The 20,096-nt window shown below is 39.5% G+C and overlaps 3 protein-coding genes across 3 annotated transcripts; 1 reads left to right on the top strand and 2 right to left on the bottom strand.

The window, feature by feature from the left end:
- Positions 1-984: 984 nt before the first annotated feature.
- Positions 985-4,821, top strand: LOC103471046 (N-acetyllactosaminide beta-1,3-N-acetylglucosaminyltransferase 2). Its single transcript, XM_008419832.2, has 2 exons — positions 985-1,576; positions 3,354-4,821. The coding sequence occupies exon 2, from the start codon at positions 3,358-3,360 to the stop codon at positions 4,759-4,761; it is 1,404 nt and encodes a 467-aa protein (XP_008418054.1). The 5' UTR covers positions 985-1,576; positions 3,354-3,357; the 3' UTR covers positions 4,762-4,821.
- Positions 4,822-8,464: 3,643 nt separating this feature from the next.
- On the bottom strand, positions 8,465-11,629 carry eif1ad (eukaryotic translation initiation factor 1A domain containing). The gene is made up of 5 exons (XM_008419826.2): positions 11,451-11,629; positions 10,509-10,627; positions 10,309-10,417; positions 9,363-9,471; positions 8,465-9,290 (listed from the first exon to the last, which is right to left on the bottom strand). Exons 2-5 carry the CDS (start codon positions 10,593-10,595, stop codon positions 9,059-9,061), a joined length of 537 nt encoding a protein of 178 aa, XP_008418048.1. The 5' UTR covers positions 10,596-10,627; positions 11,451-11,629; the 3' UTR covers positions 8,465-9,058.
- Positions 11,630-12,883: 1,254 nt separating this feature from the next.
- Positions 12,884-20,005, bottom strand: ctsf (cathepsin F). Its single transcript, XM_008419825.2, has 14 exons — positions 19,586-20,005; positions 18,747-18,857; positions 18,216-18,297; positions 17,591-17,652; positions 17,426-17,498; positions 15,936-16,049; positions 15,643-15,791; positions 15,439-15,535; positions 15,246-15,326; positions 14,999-15,118; positions 14,419-14,483; positions 14,196-14,286; positions 14,032-14,090; positions 12,884-13,430 (listed from the first exon to the last, which is right to left on the bottom strand). The coding sequence occupies exons 1-14, from the start codon at positions 19,820-19,822 to the stop codon at positions 13,356-13,358; spliced, it is 1,416 nt and encodes a 471-aa protein (XP_008418047.1). The 5' UTR covers positions 19,823-20,005; the 3' UTR covers positions 12,884-13,355.
- Positions 20,006-20,096: the final 91 nt, after the last annotated feature.

Raw genomic sequence — 20,096 nt, 5'->3', positions numbered from 1 at the left:
AGAAAAGAGACAGATTGTTGAGCCTGGAAAAAAAAAAAAGAATGGGGTTCCAGTTTCACATTGCATCACTAGAGGGCAGCATTTACCTTGAACTTAATCTGAACTGAAATCTTGGTTCATGAAATGTTACTGAAGTATAGTGTACATTCTTTGTATTCTTTTTAGAAATTAACTTTTTCAGAACTGTTTGAAAGCCTATGATGGACAATTGTTCAAGAAGAGTTATCTAATATGTGCAAGTAAGCCTAAAATGAATCATAAGCCTGTCAGGTTTAGACTTAAGGTGATTTTCTTTCGCGTAAGAAGTTTGTTTCTGATTAGAAATGAGATGAAAACCTCACAAGGAGAGGGAGATTTCGGGAGGGGGAGGGGGGTTTGGAATTGCAGAGCAGCTGACGGTAGAAAAAAATATATATATTTCTTATCGTCTTCAACATAGAGCCTTTAATACTACAAAATAAAATCTGAATATTTTTTCTATAAAAACCCTGGTGCTTTGAGTGTTAGGTTTAAGTTATGATACTTCCCAGATATTCATTTTTTTTTAATCTACTTATAGGTTCTCAGCCATCCAGGACATGGAAAAACCAAAAAGGTTTAAAAGTAAAGCAACTTAAGTTATAATTTAAATAGCAAATAACTTGTATTGAGAGGGTGTCAATTATTTTAGGAGTTTAGGGGAGACTCAGATTTAAATTTTTAATTTCTTTTTTATTATCTTAATGAATGCATGTTTCATGCGAGAAATAAGGTATGGTCATAGGCCCTTACCAGGTGAGTTGTAATAAAATGTGATATTTGCATGACAAAACTCCAGTATTCGAAAACAATAAAGTTTTAGATTTTTATTTATTTTATTTATTTTTTGATAACATGGCCTACTATCACCAGTTCATACCCAGTTATGTACAGAACAACCTAATGATGTATTGTAATTTGCATTAGCGAAATATTTTTTCTTTGGTGGATGGGATTCTAAAAATCAGTTTTTCTTGATTCTCTTCGCCGTGGCTTCGGCGGGAATGTCTGCTCAACGGGATGACGTCTCCGCAGGAAGACGGGCCTACTCGTTTGGTGGGAATTTGGGTTTCTACGGAAGGAATTCCAACGAGGAGGTTTCTTAATAAATGCCTTGTAAGCTGTTAGACTCCTTTTATAATTGGATAATGTGACGGTTCAATCATTAGCTTTTGCCAAGTGCCATGACCAAACAACACAACAATGCAGAAGCAAACAACGAGCCCTGCATGAAAAACCCTGTCAATTTTAGAAGTAAAATCTAATAATGCACGTTGCTGTAAACTGTATTTAGATTAAAGACGACCTGACAACGGCGACCGCCCCGCCTCCGGTTCGGCCGGCGGTTTCACCCTGGGCCGTTAGCGTTGGAGATAGAAACATCGTATTTCTTGCTCTGTGGTTTCTGCCTGCCGGTGGGTGAATCCATCAGCAGCCTGACAAATTCCCATTCAGCCACAGCCGCCTCACAGGTCGGTTCCTAGTTTCAGCTCCGTCGCCCGCGGCCCCAGTAAACGGACGAGTTTTCACTGAGCCAGCAGGACTTCACTTGAAACGGGTGAGGAAACTTTTCATTCAAGTTTTGATCGACAAATTATTTCTGTTAGAAGTTAGAAAATACCTCATGAGTGTGTTTTACTCTTTTACAATGCGTGGAGTATTTTTATTTTTATTTTTCTGTTTTATGTGATTTTACACCAACTTTGTGAAATTGAAGGCGTGGCTTTATAGCAAAGTGGATGTTTCAGGCAAGGTGAGGAGGAAAAATCAACTGTGAGTGAAACAAAAGTTTTACTGTTTATTTGTAATGTTTCCACCTTTTTTGATGTAGTTTTTCCTACTAAAGTGACTCCAAAATATCACCGCACTCTAAATGTGAATTCTCTATTTTGCTACTCTGATGTGTTTTCAAAACAAATTCCAGCTATTTTTATTTATTTTATAAATAAAAAAAATAAAAAAAAAACAAAAAATAACACTGAAGTCTGCAGCCTGGTTAAATTACACAATTAGTGCTTTAACCACATTCTTCAGTTTCCAGGAATGATTCTAGAAGCTTAGTTAGTCCAACATACGCCCAGTTTTCCAAAGTGATTCACTGTTTTTTTTGTTTTTGTTTGTTTTTTCATATTTTGCCACATTATGATGACAAATCTTAAAGTGTTCTGTTGAGTTTTTGTGACAGACAGCAGATTGTAGTGAATAATTGTGAAGAGGAAGGAAAAGTTTAATTTTATCAGAACTGTAGTGAACAGCTCAATTTCACTTAAAAATGAAATGATATATTTTCCCCAAAGGGAAATTAAATGTTGCAGCTCATGTGATGAAAGTATCCGCAGAGGCAGGAAGTATCTGCAGTAGCAATCAGTATTACAACGGCTCTGAAGAGACCTCTGTCTGAAGACATTGTTGCTTGTATGACAACCTCCTGGATGTCATGCTAACATGCTAATTCCAGGCAGCAGAGACAATATTCCAAAGTAGCCATTCCTGGATGATATCAGTTGTTTGCTAGCACTGCTAATCCGCTTCCTTTGCTTTTGCCGCTCCTCTTTAAGTCTCTGTCTGGCTGTGTGGTTAGAAAGCCAGTAGACAAGGATCCATTATGACAACTATCATAATGTCTTCAAGCTCTCTGAGATGATGAAGAGCACCCCACATTGTCTGAAACAAAGTCGTAGAGAGCTAAGTTATAAAGCGTGTCAGGTTTTGATCATCTCATGGAGTGTCACAAACTGTCACAAACAGACTCTGTTTAAATAATTATAATTTCTAGTTTGAAATTGCCTGGACTGTAAATGATTTGGGCAGAGCTGCAACTTTATTTGATATTCAAATACACACCAGCGCCGCACATGTAAATGAAAACATGTTGCCCTTGTTCTGAAAGAAGAATTTACTTTTCCAAAACTTAAGCAGCTGAAAGAAATCTTAAAAATATGTTAAAAGTTCAGTGAAAAGCTAATTAATAAAGTTAAAAACTATCATTTGGGTAGTGTATTGCAATGGCATGCCTTACTGCAAGAGAGAGTAAGGAAAAACAAATGACTATCCATCTAAACTGTTAGTTTATCTTTTAGATTAGCTTAGCTTATCTCTTTGTGCTAGACCAGTAAAATTCTAACACCTTAAAGTTTTTGGTTGTATGATAAATTGCGAATAAAATCATGTGTTATTAATGCTTGCAAAGCATAGAATTTTCCAGAATGTTTGACTAAACGTAACATAATTCATATTATTGTAACTCCAAACGAAGGTAAACATGGAATGGTTGCTATCGACAGTCTAACGTCGTTGGATTTCTCCAAACTAACAACTGTTCTATTCATTTTCAGCTGGATGGCACGACGCTGCTGTCGCTTGAGAAGCATCTTGATCTGCGTGTGTACGCCATGCTGCTGCCTGACCCTGCTCTACAGCTACGCCATTGTCACCATTTATCTGCACATGAGTTCATTGGTGTTGAGACGCATCGCCATGGTTTCCCCAAATCTGGCGAGCCCCCATTTTATAGCCGCAGGTGCTTCGAGCAACGACAGCAGTCCCTCCGTCCCTAAAACCTTCTGGGAACAACATCTGCGATGCGTTGCCTTGTGGAACCAGCTCCAACGGCACGTCGACCGCCGTTTCAACCCCATCATGCGCAAGGAAAAGTTCGACACGTTGTTGGAACGAAGTAGCTCTGACGAGTCTCTGCTGCACCAAAGCTACTTTGAAGTTACCGCCATGGCCAGCGTGAGGGAGAATTTTAAGAGACTGCCACAGCAGGTACGAGAATTTGCAAGCAGCATGCACAAGAGGAACTACCCTATCCTCATCCAACCAGATGGAGAGTGTGGAGCTCAGTCAGAGCAGGAGAAGGAGCCTCCGCTGATTCTTTTTGCCATCAAGTCAACGGCGCTAAACTTCAGGAACCGACGGGTCATTCGACAGACTTGGGGTCGGGTCGGATGGGTGGAGGGACAGAGGATCAACAGAAGCGACGGAGATGTGGGCGGAGGATACATCCGAAGGGTATTCTTACTGGGAAAAGAAACCCCAGAAGACCTGGGTGTAGACATGTCCCGTTTACTAAGAGCAGAAAGTAAGCGTCACGGAGACATTCTGCAGTGGGATTTCAAAGACACGTTTTTCAACCTGACTTTGAAGGACGTGCTCTTCTGGAGCTGGTTCTCACGCCACTGCGGTAAGCCTCTCTTTGTCTTGAAGGGAGATGATGACGTCTTTGTCAACACCCCAAAGCTGATCAGCTACCTCCAGGATCAGCTAGAAAAGCACAGATCCCGCAACACCCTGCATGAGTTCATGGTCGGCGAGGTGATAGGGTCTGCTTTGCCCAACCGAGTGAGGAGATCAAAGTATTTTATCCCAGAGGGCTTCTACAGGGGGCTCTACCCCATGTACGCGGGGGGTGGAGGGGTGGTGTACTCTGGGGAGTTGACTAGACGCCTGCACAACATCTCTAAAACAGTCCACCTGTTTCCTATTGATGACGTCTACGTCGGAATGTGCATGATGCGGCTCAACGCCCATCCCGTCCACCACCCGGCTTTCCTCACCTTCGACTTCACCGAGAAGGAAGAGGCACAGCCGTGTTCGTACCACACCATCCTTCTGGTCCACAAGCGAAGCCCCAGAGAAGTAGTCGAGTTGTGGGCCGACCTGAAAGACACGAGGGAACAATGTCAGGATGTACCTCTGAGGGCGGTCGAGAAGAAAGCAACACCGCCACCGAGTGTTTAAGCGCAGCTCTGGACTCTCATCTGAAAAAACTATACTAAAAACGGTTCTGATCAACTGTGACTGCTTCAATGTGTTTTCCACACATTGGAAAACTTTTGTTTGTTGTTTTTTTTTTGCGATCAAATCTTTTTATCTTACTTGTTTTACATCCACAACATTATGTGCAATACAGTATACTGTAGTTACAATAGGTGGAATAAGACATAGAAATAGAAAAAACAGTGTGACAAAGATGGCGATAATCGAACGTGGCAGAGATTTGTCCCCAGAAAGCAGCCACACTGGGACAATCCCAATACATGTGCATAAAAGAGCCTGGAGTCTTAAGTGTACATAGGTCACAAATAGAAGATGTGATAATTTTCATAGCATGACGTTTCCTGGGTGTTAAGTACATCCTATGGATAAATTTAAAGTGTATAAGCCGGTGGTCAGGACTTTTGAATGTGTTGTGAAGGTTCTCCCATATTGTATCCCAGCAGATTTCTACATGTCCCGTAGAAATCTACGGGACATGTAGATTTCTACATGTGCCTGTATGAAAATATACAGGCTACCCTGTATATTTTCTACAGGGTAGCCTGTATATTTTCTACAGGGTAGCCTGGCACGAGGATCCGAAATAAATTTATTTAATTTAGAAACAATGCCACATGTCTGATCCCGCGAGGCAAGACGTTCTAGAAGGGATGGGTTGGGAGAGGCACACCCCATGGCACACCTTACGCTTTCATGGCCGATCTGAGTTGTAAATAAAAAAAGAATGTAGAACCTGGTAAATTGTACACAGTTTGTAGGTCACTAAAAGAACACAGGCCATCATTTTTTATAAGGTCTTTGAGGACATTGACACCCTTATCCCTCCACCTAGGGAAGGAGAAATGCTTGTTTCCAATGAGGATAGAAAAGTTATTAAATATAGGAGAGTGTTTATGCCATTTCAGGTTGATGTTTGTGTGATTCAGCACAGAATGACAGGTTCTAAGAAGAAAAGAAATTATGGGTCCTAATTGTGATTTAGCCTCTTTAGGAGGTATATTAGAATACACCAAGTTTTCCAGTCTGTATGGTTTGGATAAATTTTCTTCAATTGGTTTCCAAGACACAGAGGCCTCAGGATTCAACCATACAAGCAAAGGTTGGAGCACAAAGGACCAAAAATACATCTTAAAATTCGGTTTTAAGATCCAAGTGTTTTATCTCACTGAAGTGTTCTCAGTTTCAAACGAGGTTTCTTCCAATTCCAAATGAATTTAGATATGAGTGTAGCTTGTCCCAAAACGTTTTTCGTTTGTTGATTGTACTTCCTTTTCTTTGGTTATTAAAGTAATTCCAGGAGCTCCACTGATAATCATGGTTTCTTGAAATTATCTAAACAAATAGATATTTGTGTTGTACCTCTGGAAAGGTCTTCAGATGATCCATCGTAGGAGGTTGGATTTCGTCCAGTAACCATTGGGCTGCCAGTTCGAACCTACCCCCCATCTCAGTCATTGTGTCTTTAAGACACTTCACCTGCCTACTGGTGGTGGTCTTCATCCCCAGTGGTCCTGATTCAAGAGCAACTTTGTTAGTGCCGGTCTCTCTTAGGGCAGATGCGGCTACAGTATAACTCGCCACCATCAGCGTTTGAGTGGGTGAATGGCTGAATGTTGGGTGAAGTGCTTTGAAGCCCTTTGATAAAGTGCTAGACAGATGCAGGCCATTTGCATTTTTTGAAAGTTTAAATAAAGCATGAAAGATGAAGATCGATGGTGATTCAAAGATAAGCACAGTTACCACTTTGAAGGGATTTTTAAGATTATTAATACTCCCCACTGGATATTTTGTGGATTTTTTCCCCCCAATTTTTTTATGAAATTATATGATTTCTGTCACAATATAACCTTAATAAGATCCGTATTTCAGTTCAGAGCTTTAAATACTCCTCTAAGAAACAATCACAGTTCAACACAGACAGTTACTGCAGTCAAGTATCTTTATCACGTCGTGGAGTTTTATTAACAAGTGCCCCTCCCGGTTAACTCGACCTTTTCAAAGCAGAGAGTTACGGTTGAGAGGAATTTCCTCCCCACTGCGCCCCGCCTCGGAGGAACGAACTGCTGTTTGCAGAGCTAAGCCCTCTGATCGCATCACATAAAACCTCTGCCAACACAACAGTACATCAGCCAGAAACAAAAGGTTCATTACACACACTCACACAATACATGTTCTTTGTAAGAAACATTGAGTTGCTCTTCTAAGAAATGTAACTACCTGTTTAAGAAGCTTAAACACTCCCACATTTGGACACTTGAAAAGAAAAGAATAGAAATGAAACAATTTAGCTTTTTTCGGAACAACTCGTTCCTTTATTACATAACCTTTGTGTGAATCACAGCCGTTATTTTCTTGGTTTTTATATGCTGGTTTTATCTATTTTTTCCCCATAATTTTGAATTAATACTGGCTTCTGTACAGAGCTGATTTAAACTGAAAATGGAAAACAAAACTCTTTGATAGCCATTGACACAACTTCCAGGATGTTGCTCATGTATGAGTAACCACCGCTGTCTGAGTAAATGCAATCAAATTAATGACCCTACTTAAATCTGAACAATTACTGTCCATTTTATTTTGAAAGTGATGCAGAAAAAAATCTTGTATCTTAAAGTCAAATCATGGAGCTTTGTTGTGGGTTTAATCATTTTAAGCTTCAGGATGAGAAGCTTTAGCGTTTACCTAATACTTGTGATACAACCAAGGCTGACATTTGGGGTGAAATCACTAACCACAGGACTGGTTCAGCTGGATTCACTGGTATTTGGAATCTTCTGAATCATGGAGAAATACCTCGGCCTTGCAGGCATGTGCAATAAAACACAGCATTATTGCTTTCTTGCGTCATTGGTGATGTTTACATGAGTAATGCAGTTTAAACAGAAGCTAAATTACTGAGAATAGTGGTACGTTTTGGTAATGCAGCCTCAGAGGGATCGTCTCTGCTAAACCTAAATGTGCTGCTGGGTCAGAATTAGCATCACGACCAAACAGCTGAAACAGAACAGAACCACTCTGTTCATTTGATAATGTTAGCATCTCCAATAAAAAGATGATAATGGCAAGTTACATCGCAAAACAGTTCACCAGCTATATCAGTTTCTGTTTAATTTTATCTGTAGGAACTTTATTAATGTATATTTTTTCAAATTGTTTTTAGATATTTTTATATTCAGTGGGGTATATTTTGTTACCGTACTTTTTTAACAAGTGATACATGGTATCATTTAGCACAATCAAGTAACTTGCTGTTGTCAGAAGTATTTTGTGTTGCCTTAAGTTGTCTAATAAAAAATAAAAAGAAATCGCTGTACATATCAAATATGACTTAAAAGAAATTTGACTTCGTAAATTAGTGCCTAGGTTTAAGAAGCTCCTGCTGTTGCCTTCAGAATGTCACATTTCTCCGTTTGACATCGTTTTTACCAGCGTCGTACTGAAGTGGTTCTTATGCTGAGCTCAGCAGATGCGCAGTTCTAACAGGGGTTTGCTAATTGCTGCTGGCTAGTCTGAAGGAGCTGGGTGGGGGAGGGAATAATGTAAAGCTTAAAAAAAAAGGAAAATAATGCCCTTTTTAAATCCCCCAATTTAGTTTGGTTATTTTGAAGACACCATATTTTAAATGTAACACGATCCCTGATAGCCAGGATCAGTGATCAAACCAAAACACCATTTATTGAAGTAGTATAACCATAACATATACAGTAATTCATAGAAAATCATTTTTGAACAATTGGCTATAAAAGCAACTCAAGGACATCTCCCTGTTTGGGAGAAAAAGTTTTTGTCACGTTCAAAAGAGGAGAACGGCAAAGGGGCAAAGTAACCATCCAGCTGACAAAATATGTTTATTTCAGCAAAACATAGTTTACACTTTTTATTGATTTATTTGTCCGATTTAAGAGATAACTGGAGATTAAATAAATTTTTAACTCTATAGTTGCAGTTGCAGTTTAGGGCTGTTATAGAAACCGACCTGAAAAATGAGGCATAAAAGTTTTACCGTGAATTTAGAAGGAAAGACAGGAACATATCTGATGCTTACTCTAGTTGTATTTAAGTTTCACTGGAACATTTTAGATTGTTTTTGGTAGAAACGGCAACAATTAGGTTCACTGAAGGAGCCCAGCCACTCCAGCCCTCGGCTGTTCTCTCACAGCTGGCCTGCAGAGGGAGCCGTTGCACAAAAACAAACGTTGGAAATCATCGTGGAATCAGGATCAGTCAGAGTCACTGGATCTTTCCAGCTCACAAGCTGCTATGATCCATTTTCTGTCCTTTTCTCCTCCTCGTCTTCTTCCTCCTCCTCAGTGTTGTCCTCATCTTCGCTCTCACTGTACTGGTAGTTACAGCGGTTTGTGTTCACGAAGAGGTCACTGTCGTCGTCTTCTGAGTCGCTTCCTTCCTCTTCATCATCTCTCCCCTCTGCCTCCTCTTCCTTGCTGCTCGTCTTGTCCTGCGATGACTGCTCCTCCATAAAACCTTCGGGCCTTAAAGAGACACTTCGTGGTTTAGGGGGCTTCCACTGCTCTCCCTCTGAGGGAGTTTGGGATTCTACTCACCAGAGTTGCTGTTTCTGCAGGTACTGAATGTGATCTTTGTAGAGAATGAAGCTGATCTCTGCCTTCACCTTCTCCCCTTCTTCAATAGGATCCACGATGACATAATCACCTGAGAAACGGAATGTAATTATGCAGGAAATTAATCTATAACAAAGGGATTTAAGGCAAATATGAACTTACAGTGATCATAATCTAACTTCTTAACACAATATGGGGTATTCCCCTGTAATACCCATATTCCCAAAACAAGATGTCGTCTCCGTCTTTTCTGTAGTGACTGCCTGTAATAACATCCAGTTGTTGATCACTTGACTCGTGACATGCAAAAAATAAAAGTGTCTCCATCAAAGTTTTGTGAAATATGCCAATTTCAATATGACCAAAAACAGCTTCATCCTAGCTCAGTTCATTTATTTGTTTTTGTGGAAATAGCGTTTTTTTTCTTTGTTTTTTTTTTAAACTGCTGCATTTCCATTGGGTGAATTTTTTTGCGGAACTAATTTGCGATGGAAACGCAACTTACGTTAACACACAGGCATATCGGCCGATCTTCATCAATTTTTAACATATCAGTCTCGCTCCAGTAAAGAAAACTGGGTCACTATTACCAACAGATATTTATTAACACCATTATGCCGTTTGTTTCTGGACAGGGAGGAAGTTGGTCACAAGCTCTTTGGTCATGTGACAGAGATAGTGGTGCAGCACATGATTGTGGGGGGTTTAAATGAAGCAATGTCAGTAGTGTGATTGTTTCCTTGAAGATGTTGAAAGGGTTGGTTACCTTATTGGTAAGGCCATGACAACAATATTATCAGATATCAATATTGGTCCAAAGGTAGAATGGGTATATTTGAACACAAATGTCCCCATTAGACATCTTTAAATACTCATGAATGGCTCAATGACTTCATTTACAGAAAAATAATCCTACTCTTGAAATCACCTCTCTTGATCCAGATGTTCTTGCGGAACTTGGTGGGCATGCTGACCAGGAACGTCTCGCCCTGAGCCGTGACCGCTTCGTGGAGGTTGTTGCCACGGCTACCAGTCACCTGTGAGAGTGTGCAGGTGGAGAAAGGAGATACGAAATGGTTAAAACGTCCTCCTGAGTGTTGTTCATGACCTGCACATTAAAATGTTTACCTTCACAATCTGCTGGTTCTCCGTGGGAGTGATGAAGTCTCCCAGAACTTCCTTCACAACATGTTTGCGTTTAGTGGCCTGTGACATTTTAAGTTATGGGTAGCAGCTTCCTTCGCCAGCTTGAAGAGAAAAAATTAATTACAAAAAAGTCAGAATATATTCTGTACTTGTTCTGCACATACTTTAGCACACTTTGTCAAACATTTAATTCTCAGGAGAGGGGTATGCTGTGGTGGTGCAGGGGTTAAGCACGACCCATGCATGGAGGCCTCAGCCCTCGACACAGCCGTCACAGGCTCGATTCCCGGCATGACGACCCTGCATGTCCTTCCCCATCCCTCACTACCAACAAAATCAGTACAAATAGAGATGGGCAACACTGTATGATTTATCACATTACAGAAACCAAAATTTGTTTAAAAAATTAGTTGAATACTACTACTGTTGAAATACTAATACGTAGGGGTGGGCGATATGGTTTTTAGAGTTTTATCACGATATTTGCTATATTATTGTGACGACGACGGACATAATTTGCACATGACTGGTAAAAAATAAAATCAGTTTGACACACCGATAAATGAATAAGCGTGTAGACATAAAAAAAAACGCTAGATAACTACATTTGGAAACTCTTAAATGTTTTTAAAATAAACGGAAATCCTTTCATAGTCCGCAAGTGGCATGATCACAGAACGTTGTGTTACACCTGGAAACACTGCTGCACATTAACCAAACTGAGTTAACTATCACATATCAAAGTGTCGACAACTACAAAGAGTCACAAAAGTGATTTAAAAAAGCAAACACACTTGAATATGCTACCTCTGAATGCGGTCATATTCTTAATACCGTACATAATTTATTAATGATACGAAGAACTTAGCTTGATATGCTAACACTGGCTACGCTGAAAGCTACTACTTGTATTTCCGCTCCTACCTTGAAAACTAGAGACAAAAGTCTCGTTTCAAAACGTTGTATGTTTCCTAACAGCGACAAAAAAAGGGGAGCAGAAAAGCTGAACAGAATAACAGGGCCTGTTCTGTCAATGAATATGCCACATGCTATCACGTTTTCTGAAAACACCAAAAACAAACGTCTCACTTCCGTTGTTAACGTGCTTTTTACTTTCAAAGTAAAAGCAGTATGATTTTATTTACCTTCTTTTTTTTACTTTGTTCTTTGTCACATGCTTTTCTGATAATTAAGAGTACATTTAAATGAAAATTCAATACAACAGTAATATGTTGTCCTCCATTTAAATGTGAAACATTAATGCGAGCTGGGAAACAATTATTTTTATTTTACAGGTGTCTTTCTGTGGAAGCAAGGGTTATCTATTTCTGGGTTATTCTTAATTTGCATTATGGGAATTGTATTTCTTTCAGAAATCAGAGCAATGTTCAAGATCACCAACATTTAAATGCTTGTAAGATGCATATAATAATGCCATTGGGTTCCCTACGGCTTCTAAGTCCAAACGCAGGAATGGTAGGTTAATTTATCTGTACTGTACAGATGTGGGTATTAAATACTTACAATTACTTCAGTAACTTTTGGGTACAGGAATACTTTTAAAAGTAGTTTTTAATACACCATACTTTTTTACTTTTGCTTCTTCTATTTGAGTAAAATAGATACTCAGGCCTTCACTGAATAAATAACAAACATTTTTTAACCAAAAGGCAACAAACACAGATCTACCATTGATGTGAAAGGCAGACAACTTGTTTGCAGACAAGCTTTGTTGTTCTAATGTCATTTTGTATCTGCTATTGGACTATTTTAGATTAAGTGAAGATTCAGTAAACACCATATATTGTCACTGGAAATACTTTTCCTTATTCGGTGGATTACCTGCTCTATAAGTGTCCTACATTTTGTATTTTAAAAAAAGTTTAGCATTTCTTCTGCTTGAATTTGTTTTGTAATTATGTTATTTGTATTAATTTGTACTAAAATACCAAATTTTGCACATAACTTCATATACTTGTTTCTCTTCCTACGTAAATTTTAAATATTAAATCACATATGATCAGTTACTCAGTTTTTTTTTCTTGAATAATTTATTGCAAAGCTACTTTTTACATTTACTTGAATGTAAATATATTAAATGCTTATATAAGTGTGTGTATGCATGGTTGTGTGTGTATGTATTGCCCTGTGATAGTCTGGCAACAACATAGCGCCTCTTGTCCAAAGTCAGCTGGAGATAGGCAGCATTTAGACTGGGTATAGACAATGGATGGATAATAACTGACTGTCTCCATTCATGATTCCAAATGTCTAAGCAAAGTGATTTAGTTTGGACACTGCATGAACTTTTTTTGAATTCCCACATTTTATTCAAACATCTTTTTTCTCACTCTCACTGCAGTTGTTATTACAGTTTAATAGTCCTGTGCAAACCTTTCCTTGGAAACAGAAATCTCAATTAATACCATTAGCACAACAATTAACAGAATAAAAAAAAAAAAACACTGAATAGACATGGTCTAAGTTTCACAATACCTTGAGCACAAGCACGTTTATTGCTAGTAGAGATGAGTTACAAACAACACTGCCTCTGCTGAAACAACAGAGTAACATGTGCAAACGAAATGCAGTTTCAAATTACAGCAAAGTTTCACAGTAACATCAAAGCTAACGTCAGTAGAGCTGGTGTGACAGAGTAGACTGACATGAGGCGGGAGGTATGACGTTAGAATACAGCAAATGGTTTAACGGAACATTGTTGGAGCTTGGAAGTGCCTTCACTTGGATCCTCATGCAGTTTGTTCCTGTGCTTTTCGTGAGCTGACGTAGTTGTACCAGGTGGCTGGTACAACACAGACAGCATGAAGATTAGTTGACAACAGCTGAAGAGCACATCTTGTTGATTCCACATGCATTGGACCCCCTGTAAAGGTAGTAGTAACCCTGCAGAAGAGATCAACAGAATACAAAATAAAACTCTTACCTTCTTACAATAACATAAAATATTCTAGTTTAATGCATTATGATATTAAGCAGAGTTAAATTTACACCAGACCTCCATGTATTTACAACACGGTACTGGCTGCATTTATCGGTAAAGAAGTTTAAAAAGCCTTGAAATAAATTGAAATTTTATTGCACTAGCATAACCTAGTACTGGGGGGAAAAAATCAGTAAAAAGAAAAAAGCTGAATGGTAAGGTAAATTATATAATTAACCACTGCGGGTTATGTTGGCACTTACACAATAAGCCGCTATAATTGTGTGCTAAGAGAAATGAACTATGGTGGAATAATTTGTTATACGAGTAAGAAGTTCATAATGTGTTATTTGAGTCAGGTTGTAAATATTAACTTATATGAAGCAAGCTGACTGCAATTCAGCGCTAAAGTATTGTCTGATAAGGAATTTGGGGCTGATTTATCGGTGCACCTGTAAAACAATCTAAATTTAGGATTCTACACATCTGCCAGCATATCTGCATTCCTGTATCCTACAATTAACTTGAATCAAATAAAGTTAGTGGTAGATGTTGTTCTTGTACCTCCTCTCCATAGTCCTCCCCCCAGCTGTTCTTGATGGCCCAGAATGGGATGCCATTTCCTGAAAGAAGAACAGCACAACGAAAACAGCTTGAAATACTCTGAATCACAAACTAATATCAACAGATGTCATTAAACTCTGATTGGGGAGGAGTGATTTACTCACGTTCACCGTATCCCACCAGCAGCACAGCGTGGTCGATCATCCACGGATTGCAGAAGATCTTCATTGGGTGACTAACACCCTTTCTGTAGAACTACAGGAATATAAAGAGAACCATAACCGTGACTGTAAAGGCTAATTTTACTCTTTGATGATACAGGAAAAAAAATAGTACAAGTTAAACCAGACCAAACAGGGAAACGGAAAGAGGAAGTAAAGTACTCGCCTGCATTGCAAAGGCATTGAGAGCGACAGAGATTGGTCCTTTCTCTGCCAACCAAGCGGCAATTTCTGAGAACAAGAATAAAGCAGTAAAATATTTGCCTGTTTAATGATGCTTTGATGTCCAACTTGCAGAACATTGACTCTCTTACGATATGGACTTGCGGTTTTATCACAATATTTTGTGGTACCATTGTGATAACGATAAAAGTGACATCGGTTTATTAAATCCTTCTTACTTCTACTGTGTGTTGCAGCAATTATAGCCCAACAAACAAAAATAAGGCTCTTGAACAAACATTCCCATTTTGGGATACGCTTCTTTAAGACACCAGTAATGTAAAGAAGTGTGATTTGTATCACTAAACAGTAATTATTTTCAAATTTATCGGTATTTATTTATGCTTTTATTGAACAAACAGTGAAGAGTAGAATTACAAAACTCAAAGATAAGGGGGATTTTAAAACATCATTAATTGGAATTTACTGTGACAGCAACAAATCAAAATTCTTACCATGATAAGAAATTTATCGCGATAAATGATAAATGATTCGATACGATAAATGCCCACCCCATTGCTTACCTTTTTCGTCTTTGGAAATCTCCAGTGAGCTGTTGATGTAGGCAGCCACCTTCCTGTCGGTGAAATCACACGTCTGCTTGTGTCCTTTGTAGGAGTAATCCGTTTCTGTCTCCAGGCCGCCTTAATGGCACAGGAGAGACAAACATCCATGAAAAAAAAAAAATATATATAACATAAGCTTATTTAAACTTAAATCCTCCCTTTCCAGTTTTCTGTTTGTTACTGTTCCCGTGTAGCTGTTTCTTACCCAGCTTTTCAATAGCTTCATAAGCGTTTGACGGCAGTCCACCTCTGCATGCCTGGTCCAGTCCATCACAGTCAACCAGCTCTGCATAGGAGAGATATAATCCACTGATTTAATGGAAAATTGACTGTTTTCATTGCATTTCGAAGACGTTAGTGGTGAGCTTTTTCAGTCAGAATCTGTGAGGACGACTTACCCTGCTCTGAAAGTGACAGCAAAGTCCCATTTTTCAGGAACCACTGCCCCTCGATGTTTCCTGTGACAGAAAACGCCCAGCAAGATCCACACATGCCCTAACAAACACACACAACGAGGGTTCAAAAATGTCCCTGCCTGCGCTACATCAAGTTATTCCTAACAGAGTGAGCCCTCGGTTATTAACTCTTCTGCTCGGCATCACCTGGTTTTTCACGGGACTAACGGCTCCTTGATCCCTCCAGTCCCAGCTGCCGGGGGCGGGGCCTTTGGCGGTGGGGGCGGGTTTCATTGGACGATGAAGAGTCCACTGACTGAGAAGTGGGTTCAGGTATGTGGAACGAAACTCCTCCTCTGGACGAAAACAGATGGACAGGATACAAAGTTGAAACGTTTGCGATACTGGAAAAACGTCGTGTTGACGGAAAGCTGCGATGTTAAAAACAGAATATGCATTTCCTCGTCGGAAATAACCGGACAGTGCACGGTGGTACGCACCAGTTAGGTCGCTGAACTTGGTAACGCCGTACTCAGCCGAACCTTGATCCAAAGACTGGAGCTTCTCAGCCGTTTTCAGGTTCTCGTGAAAGATCTGTAGGCGCCTGTCGGCCTCTGTCATGGAAACACGCACAAAGACAATATTTAACATCACAACATGCAACGTCAGTTTAGTACTTCATGTTATATCTATCACTTTTTTCTGACAAACCTTTCTAAAGACAAGCCAACAAACATTTGTCATCTTCTTCGATTAGGACTTGAGGTAAGCTAGTCATTGTCCAAATTGAGCTCAGAAAATGAAGTTTGACATTTGACTCTTTTTGGCTTCCATGTCTTGGCTAAAATTCTACAGTAATTAAACTTTACTGTTGCTCCATGCTCCTTTTCCATTAAACTTATGTATTTTGTTTAGGGCTGGACAATATGGCTTAAAAACATATCACAGTTATATATCAGTCGATAACGATAATTATCGATTTGTTTTACATATCAGAAATACTGCAGCTGGTGATGTGACCTTTCTTGTTTCGTTCAGTTTCCTCTGGATGTGTTGTACTCATTTTCTTTCTTCACTCCTGGCCGTTGATTTTCATTTCTAAGCAGTTATGCAGCACGGTGGAAAAGCCTGATATTGCTACTGCTCAAGTTACTCAACAGGTTGTTGCTAGGTAACCAAGGAGTGAGTGAGTTTGTTGATGCCACCAACATTATAGCTGGTTGTGAAAGGTTGAGCAGCGAAAGCTTTTCCTCTGCTTTTCCATCTCCCAGAATGCTGTTTGGTTCTGGATCGGAGATCAGTGAAATTATTGAATATTTTATCAGACATATCTACAGACACTGATCATGTGTTTATCACGATGTATAATGTTATTGATGTATTGCTCTTATCAAACAGTGGAGAAAATAGTAAAAAAGTTTTTTTAACATCATTCATTGAAATTTATCGAGACGACAATAAATCAGAATTCTTATCATAAGACATTTTTACAGTAAATGATAAACAATATGATACATGCCCACAGCTAACTCAGCGGTCAAGAAAATGTGGTTAATCACAGCTGCTGCRAAATTTTATAAAGTGCATAACTGGTTTTTCAAATAGTGCAAAGTCAATTTGGACCAACTTTTTCCTCTTAAAAAAAAAGTAAAACATTATTTGAAAACCGCTTTTAATAATTCCTCTTAATAAGATTACTTTGACCCTTTAGGTTTTGTATGTTTAACTGTTTTACAGCATTCTGTGTATACATGGAACTGAATGTGTGCTGATTGTCAGTGTGTTTTCCCTTCAGGGTGAACACAATGAGCTGCGAGCACAAAGGTTCAGTGTTTGTGCACCAGAATGTGACTCTGTGTGTGTTTGGGCATGTGTGTGTGTGTGTGTGTGTGTGTTTGGGCATGTGTGTGTGTGTGTGTGTGTGTGTTTGGGCATGTGTGTGTGTGTGTGTGCAGGTGCTGGATTGTGTGAGCGTGTGCAAACCGCTCACCTTCCTGGCTGCTGTAGACCTTATTGTATTTAACCATGAACTCTTTGAACTGGCCCAGCAGCTCCACGGACTCCTACCACAGAGAGATCAAAGAGAATAAACGACTGCTGGGGCACGTGACGAAACACTGACAAGACCTGACCTCACTAAGCTGCTGTTTTTCACCTCTGAGGGCTGGATGGTGGATTGAGCCTCCAGCATGTTGGGCTGTTCTGAGGCTGGACCGACTGAAACGAGGAGAGCATATTAGTCGATAAACACGTGCTTCAGTTTCATGTTGTCAAATGTAGATTTATTTTAAAATCAACAGCACTAAGTAGCAGTAATGGAGGCTTTAGCAAGGTGAATGCTAACATTAGACATTGACTCATCACCCTTTACCTAATTTATCTCATTGATCCTGGTTATGTAACATGAAGGTCAGACTGAACAAACAAGACCATGCCGAAAACACGGATAAGGGTGATCTTTTTGTTGTTGTTTAATGTTGATGTAGATTACCTGATATTGCAATTAGCCTCAAAATACTTTAGTCAGAGAAAAAAAAAACCTGCGTCTGTAATTTTGTTTTGCTGTCTTTTCAGTTTTTGTTTCTGCTTGATGTAGGAAACCAGGTCTCTCTTGTACATTAAGATCTTGTATCTCAATGAGACAACATGCATAAATAAAGGTAAAAAAAACATATATATAAAGGAAAATATAAGATGAATTTTAAAAAAACAAAAAGGAGGAGGAAAGATGAGGTCTATAGGAAAGAGCGATCCGCTCGTCTGGTTGCTGACTGACCGACCTTTAGGCTGGCACTTCTGTTTGAGGAGGGTGGTGGTGGCCTGCCAGGGAATGTCCCACACTTCAAACACACACACTTCAGTCTGATTCAGGAAAAAACACCAGAACAAGAAAAACAACAGACATTAATATCATCAGGATCATGTGTTTGTTCATGTCCTGCAAATGCTAAGAGGAAGCTGCTTGTCTGTCTTCATCTCTTCTCACATACTTTACAACTTACTTCAGTTAAGTTTGTGTGTGTGTGTTTTTTATTTTCTTTTTACATTTTCTCATAACTGTATTGTGGAAGCATTATATATATATATATATATATATATATATATATATATATATAGTCTGAGAGTTGCACAAACATGGCCAAAGTTACAGCCAGTCATGTCACAAGACTAGATCAGTGCTGACATTTCTGCCTGAACAAACACGAGGCACTGCTGCAACATTAAACAACACAATCAGTTAAGACATTTGGGATCCATTCCATACAGGCTAGCAACTTCCTGTTTGTTGCTTAGTCACACTCACAGCGTACCTTAAGTTTCTGAGGCTCAGGATAGAAGTCACAGGTCCTGAGCATGGCAGATTTCTTACACTGGGTGTTGCTCAGTTCCAGTGTTAAGGTGTAGCGGATTCCCTTCACCAGCTGAAAAACAGATGAAAATGTAGAATTTGCAAGACAGGAACGTAGTTCTCCGCAAAAAAGGATTTACAAACAGACTTCTGTTGGGGCTGCGCAATTTACTGCAAAAATAGTCACTGCAATATCAGTGTTGCATAAACTACTTCTTAAAATGCAAAATGTGCCTGCTATTAAACTTAAACTCCAAAGTGTAAAAAAACTGCCAGGCAGCAATATTTATTTATTTATTCAGACATAAGTTCTTCAACACATGATTTCCTAATGTCAGGCATTATCACCCTCCCTGACTGAATTTAACAGATTATGGTTTCGTGGTGTTATTTTAGGAATATGGCTTCTCTGGTGGTGGTGTGTCGATGATGAGCTGATAAATCGACGCTTCCGGTTGGGGGGAAAAACGCTTTAAGAATTTAAGTTTTACACTAATAGTACGTATGTTTCACTTCGTTTAATGGGGGATTGTTATAATCAGAATTAGATAGCTTTGAAATAAATATATTCTTTAGGAAATGTACATCAGCATTTGTTCTGTACTATGAAGTTTGTGCTTTTATTTTTGAAATTATGAATTTTTCCTTCCGTCTAGACCTCACTTATGTTAACATGACGCAGGGTTAATTATCGTTGTTTACAGACATTTAACAATACTGAACTGACTCTTAAATGATTAAAAACACTCCTAAGACACAATTACTTAAACAATGAAGAAATAATTGTTTTTAAGTCTTAACCTGTTTAGTGGCAGAGACGAACCGGCTGACTCGGCGGAGGTGCATAGCGTTGGAGCCCCGGTTGTATCGCTCCTCCGCGAAACCCAGAACCTTCTTCAGGTCCGGGTCGGACTCATGAAGCCGGATAGGAGAGCCGGGAGGCCCGAACAGAGGCCGGTCGAGGTCTTCACCCAGCCCGAACACCGAGACCAGGGCCAGGCAGAGGATTAGAGGACAGCAACGGACTCCGACCCTCATTTTGACTCCTGAGCGCTGACAGAAAGAAAAAGGACCAGCGTTCAGTTTGCGCTGGATTTAAAAGCGCTCTGTTTGTTTTCCCAGAAATCAAAATCAATATCGGGTTAACTGCGGCGACTGCACAAACGAGTTGCTCTTGTTGCCAAACAAATGGGACTGCATGTGGGAGGAGCCTGGGAGGTTTAATGAGAGGATTTTGTTAAAGAAAAAATGCCCTAGGCCGCCTGGGGAACACCAGGGGGCGATGGAGAGTCTCAGAAAGGAGAGAAGAAAA

This window comes from Poecilia reticulata, linkage group LG10 (assembly GCF_000633615.1).
Source record: "Poecilia reticulata strain Guanapo linkage group LG10, Guppy_female_1.0+MT, whole genome shotgun sequence".
In the NCBI taxonomy this organism is placed as follows: Eukaryota; Metazoa; Chordata; class Actinopteri; order Cyprinodontiformes; family Poeciliidae; genus Poecilia; species Poecilia reticulata.
This window is presented reverse-complemented; position numbering and strand designations above follow the sequence as displayed.

Coding starts and splice junctions, on each gene's coding strand:
- eif1ad (XM_008419826.2), bottom strand. CDS start 10,595: ATGTCACAGGCCACTAAACGCAAACATGTTGTGAAGGAAGTTCTGGGA. Junction 10,418..10,508: donor AGAACCAGCAGATTGTGAAG/GTAAACATTTTA, acceptor ACACTCTCACAG/GTGACTGGTAGCCGTGGCAA. Junction 9,472..10,308: donor GAACATCTGGATCAAGAGAG/GTGATTTCAAGA, acceptor TCCGTTTCTCAG/GTGATTATGTCATCGTGGAT.
- LOC103471046 (XM_008419832.2), top strand. CDS start 3,358: ATGGCACGACGCTGCTGTCGCTTGAGAAGCATCTTGATCTGCGTGTGT.
- ctsf (XM_008419825.2), bottom strand. CDS start 19,822: ATGAGGGTCGGAGTCCGTTGCTGTCCTCTAATCCTCTGCCTGGCCCTG. Junction 17,499..17,590: donor CCACCATCCAGCCCTCAGAG/GTGAAAAACAGC, acceptor TCTCTGTGGTAG/GAGTCCGTGGAGCTGCTGGG. Junction 15,792..15,935: donor CAAGTTCAGCGACCTAACTG/GTGCGTACCACC, acceptor GTTTTCGTCCAG/AGGAGGAGTTTCGTTCCACA.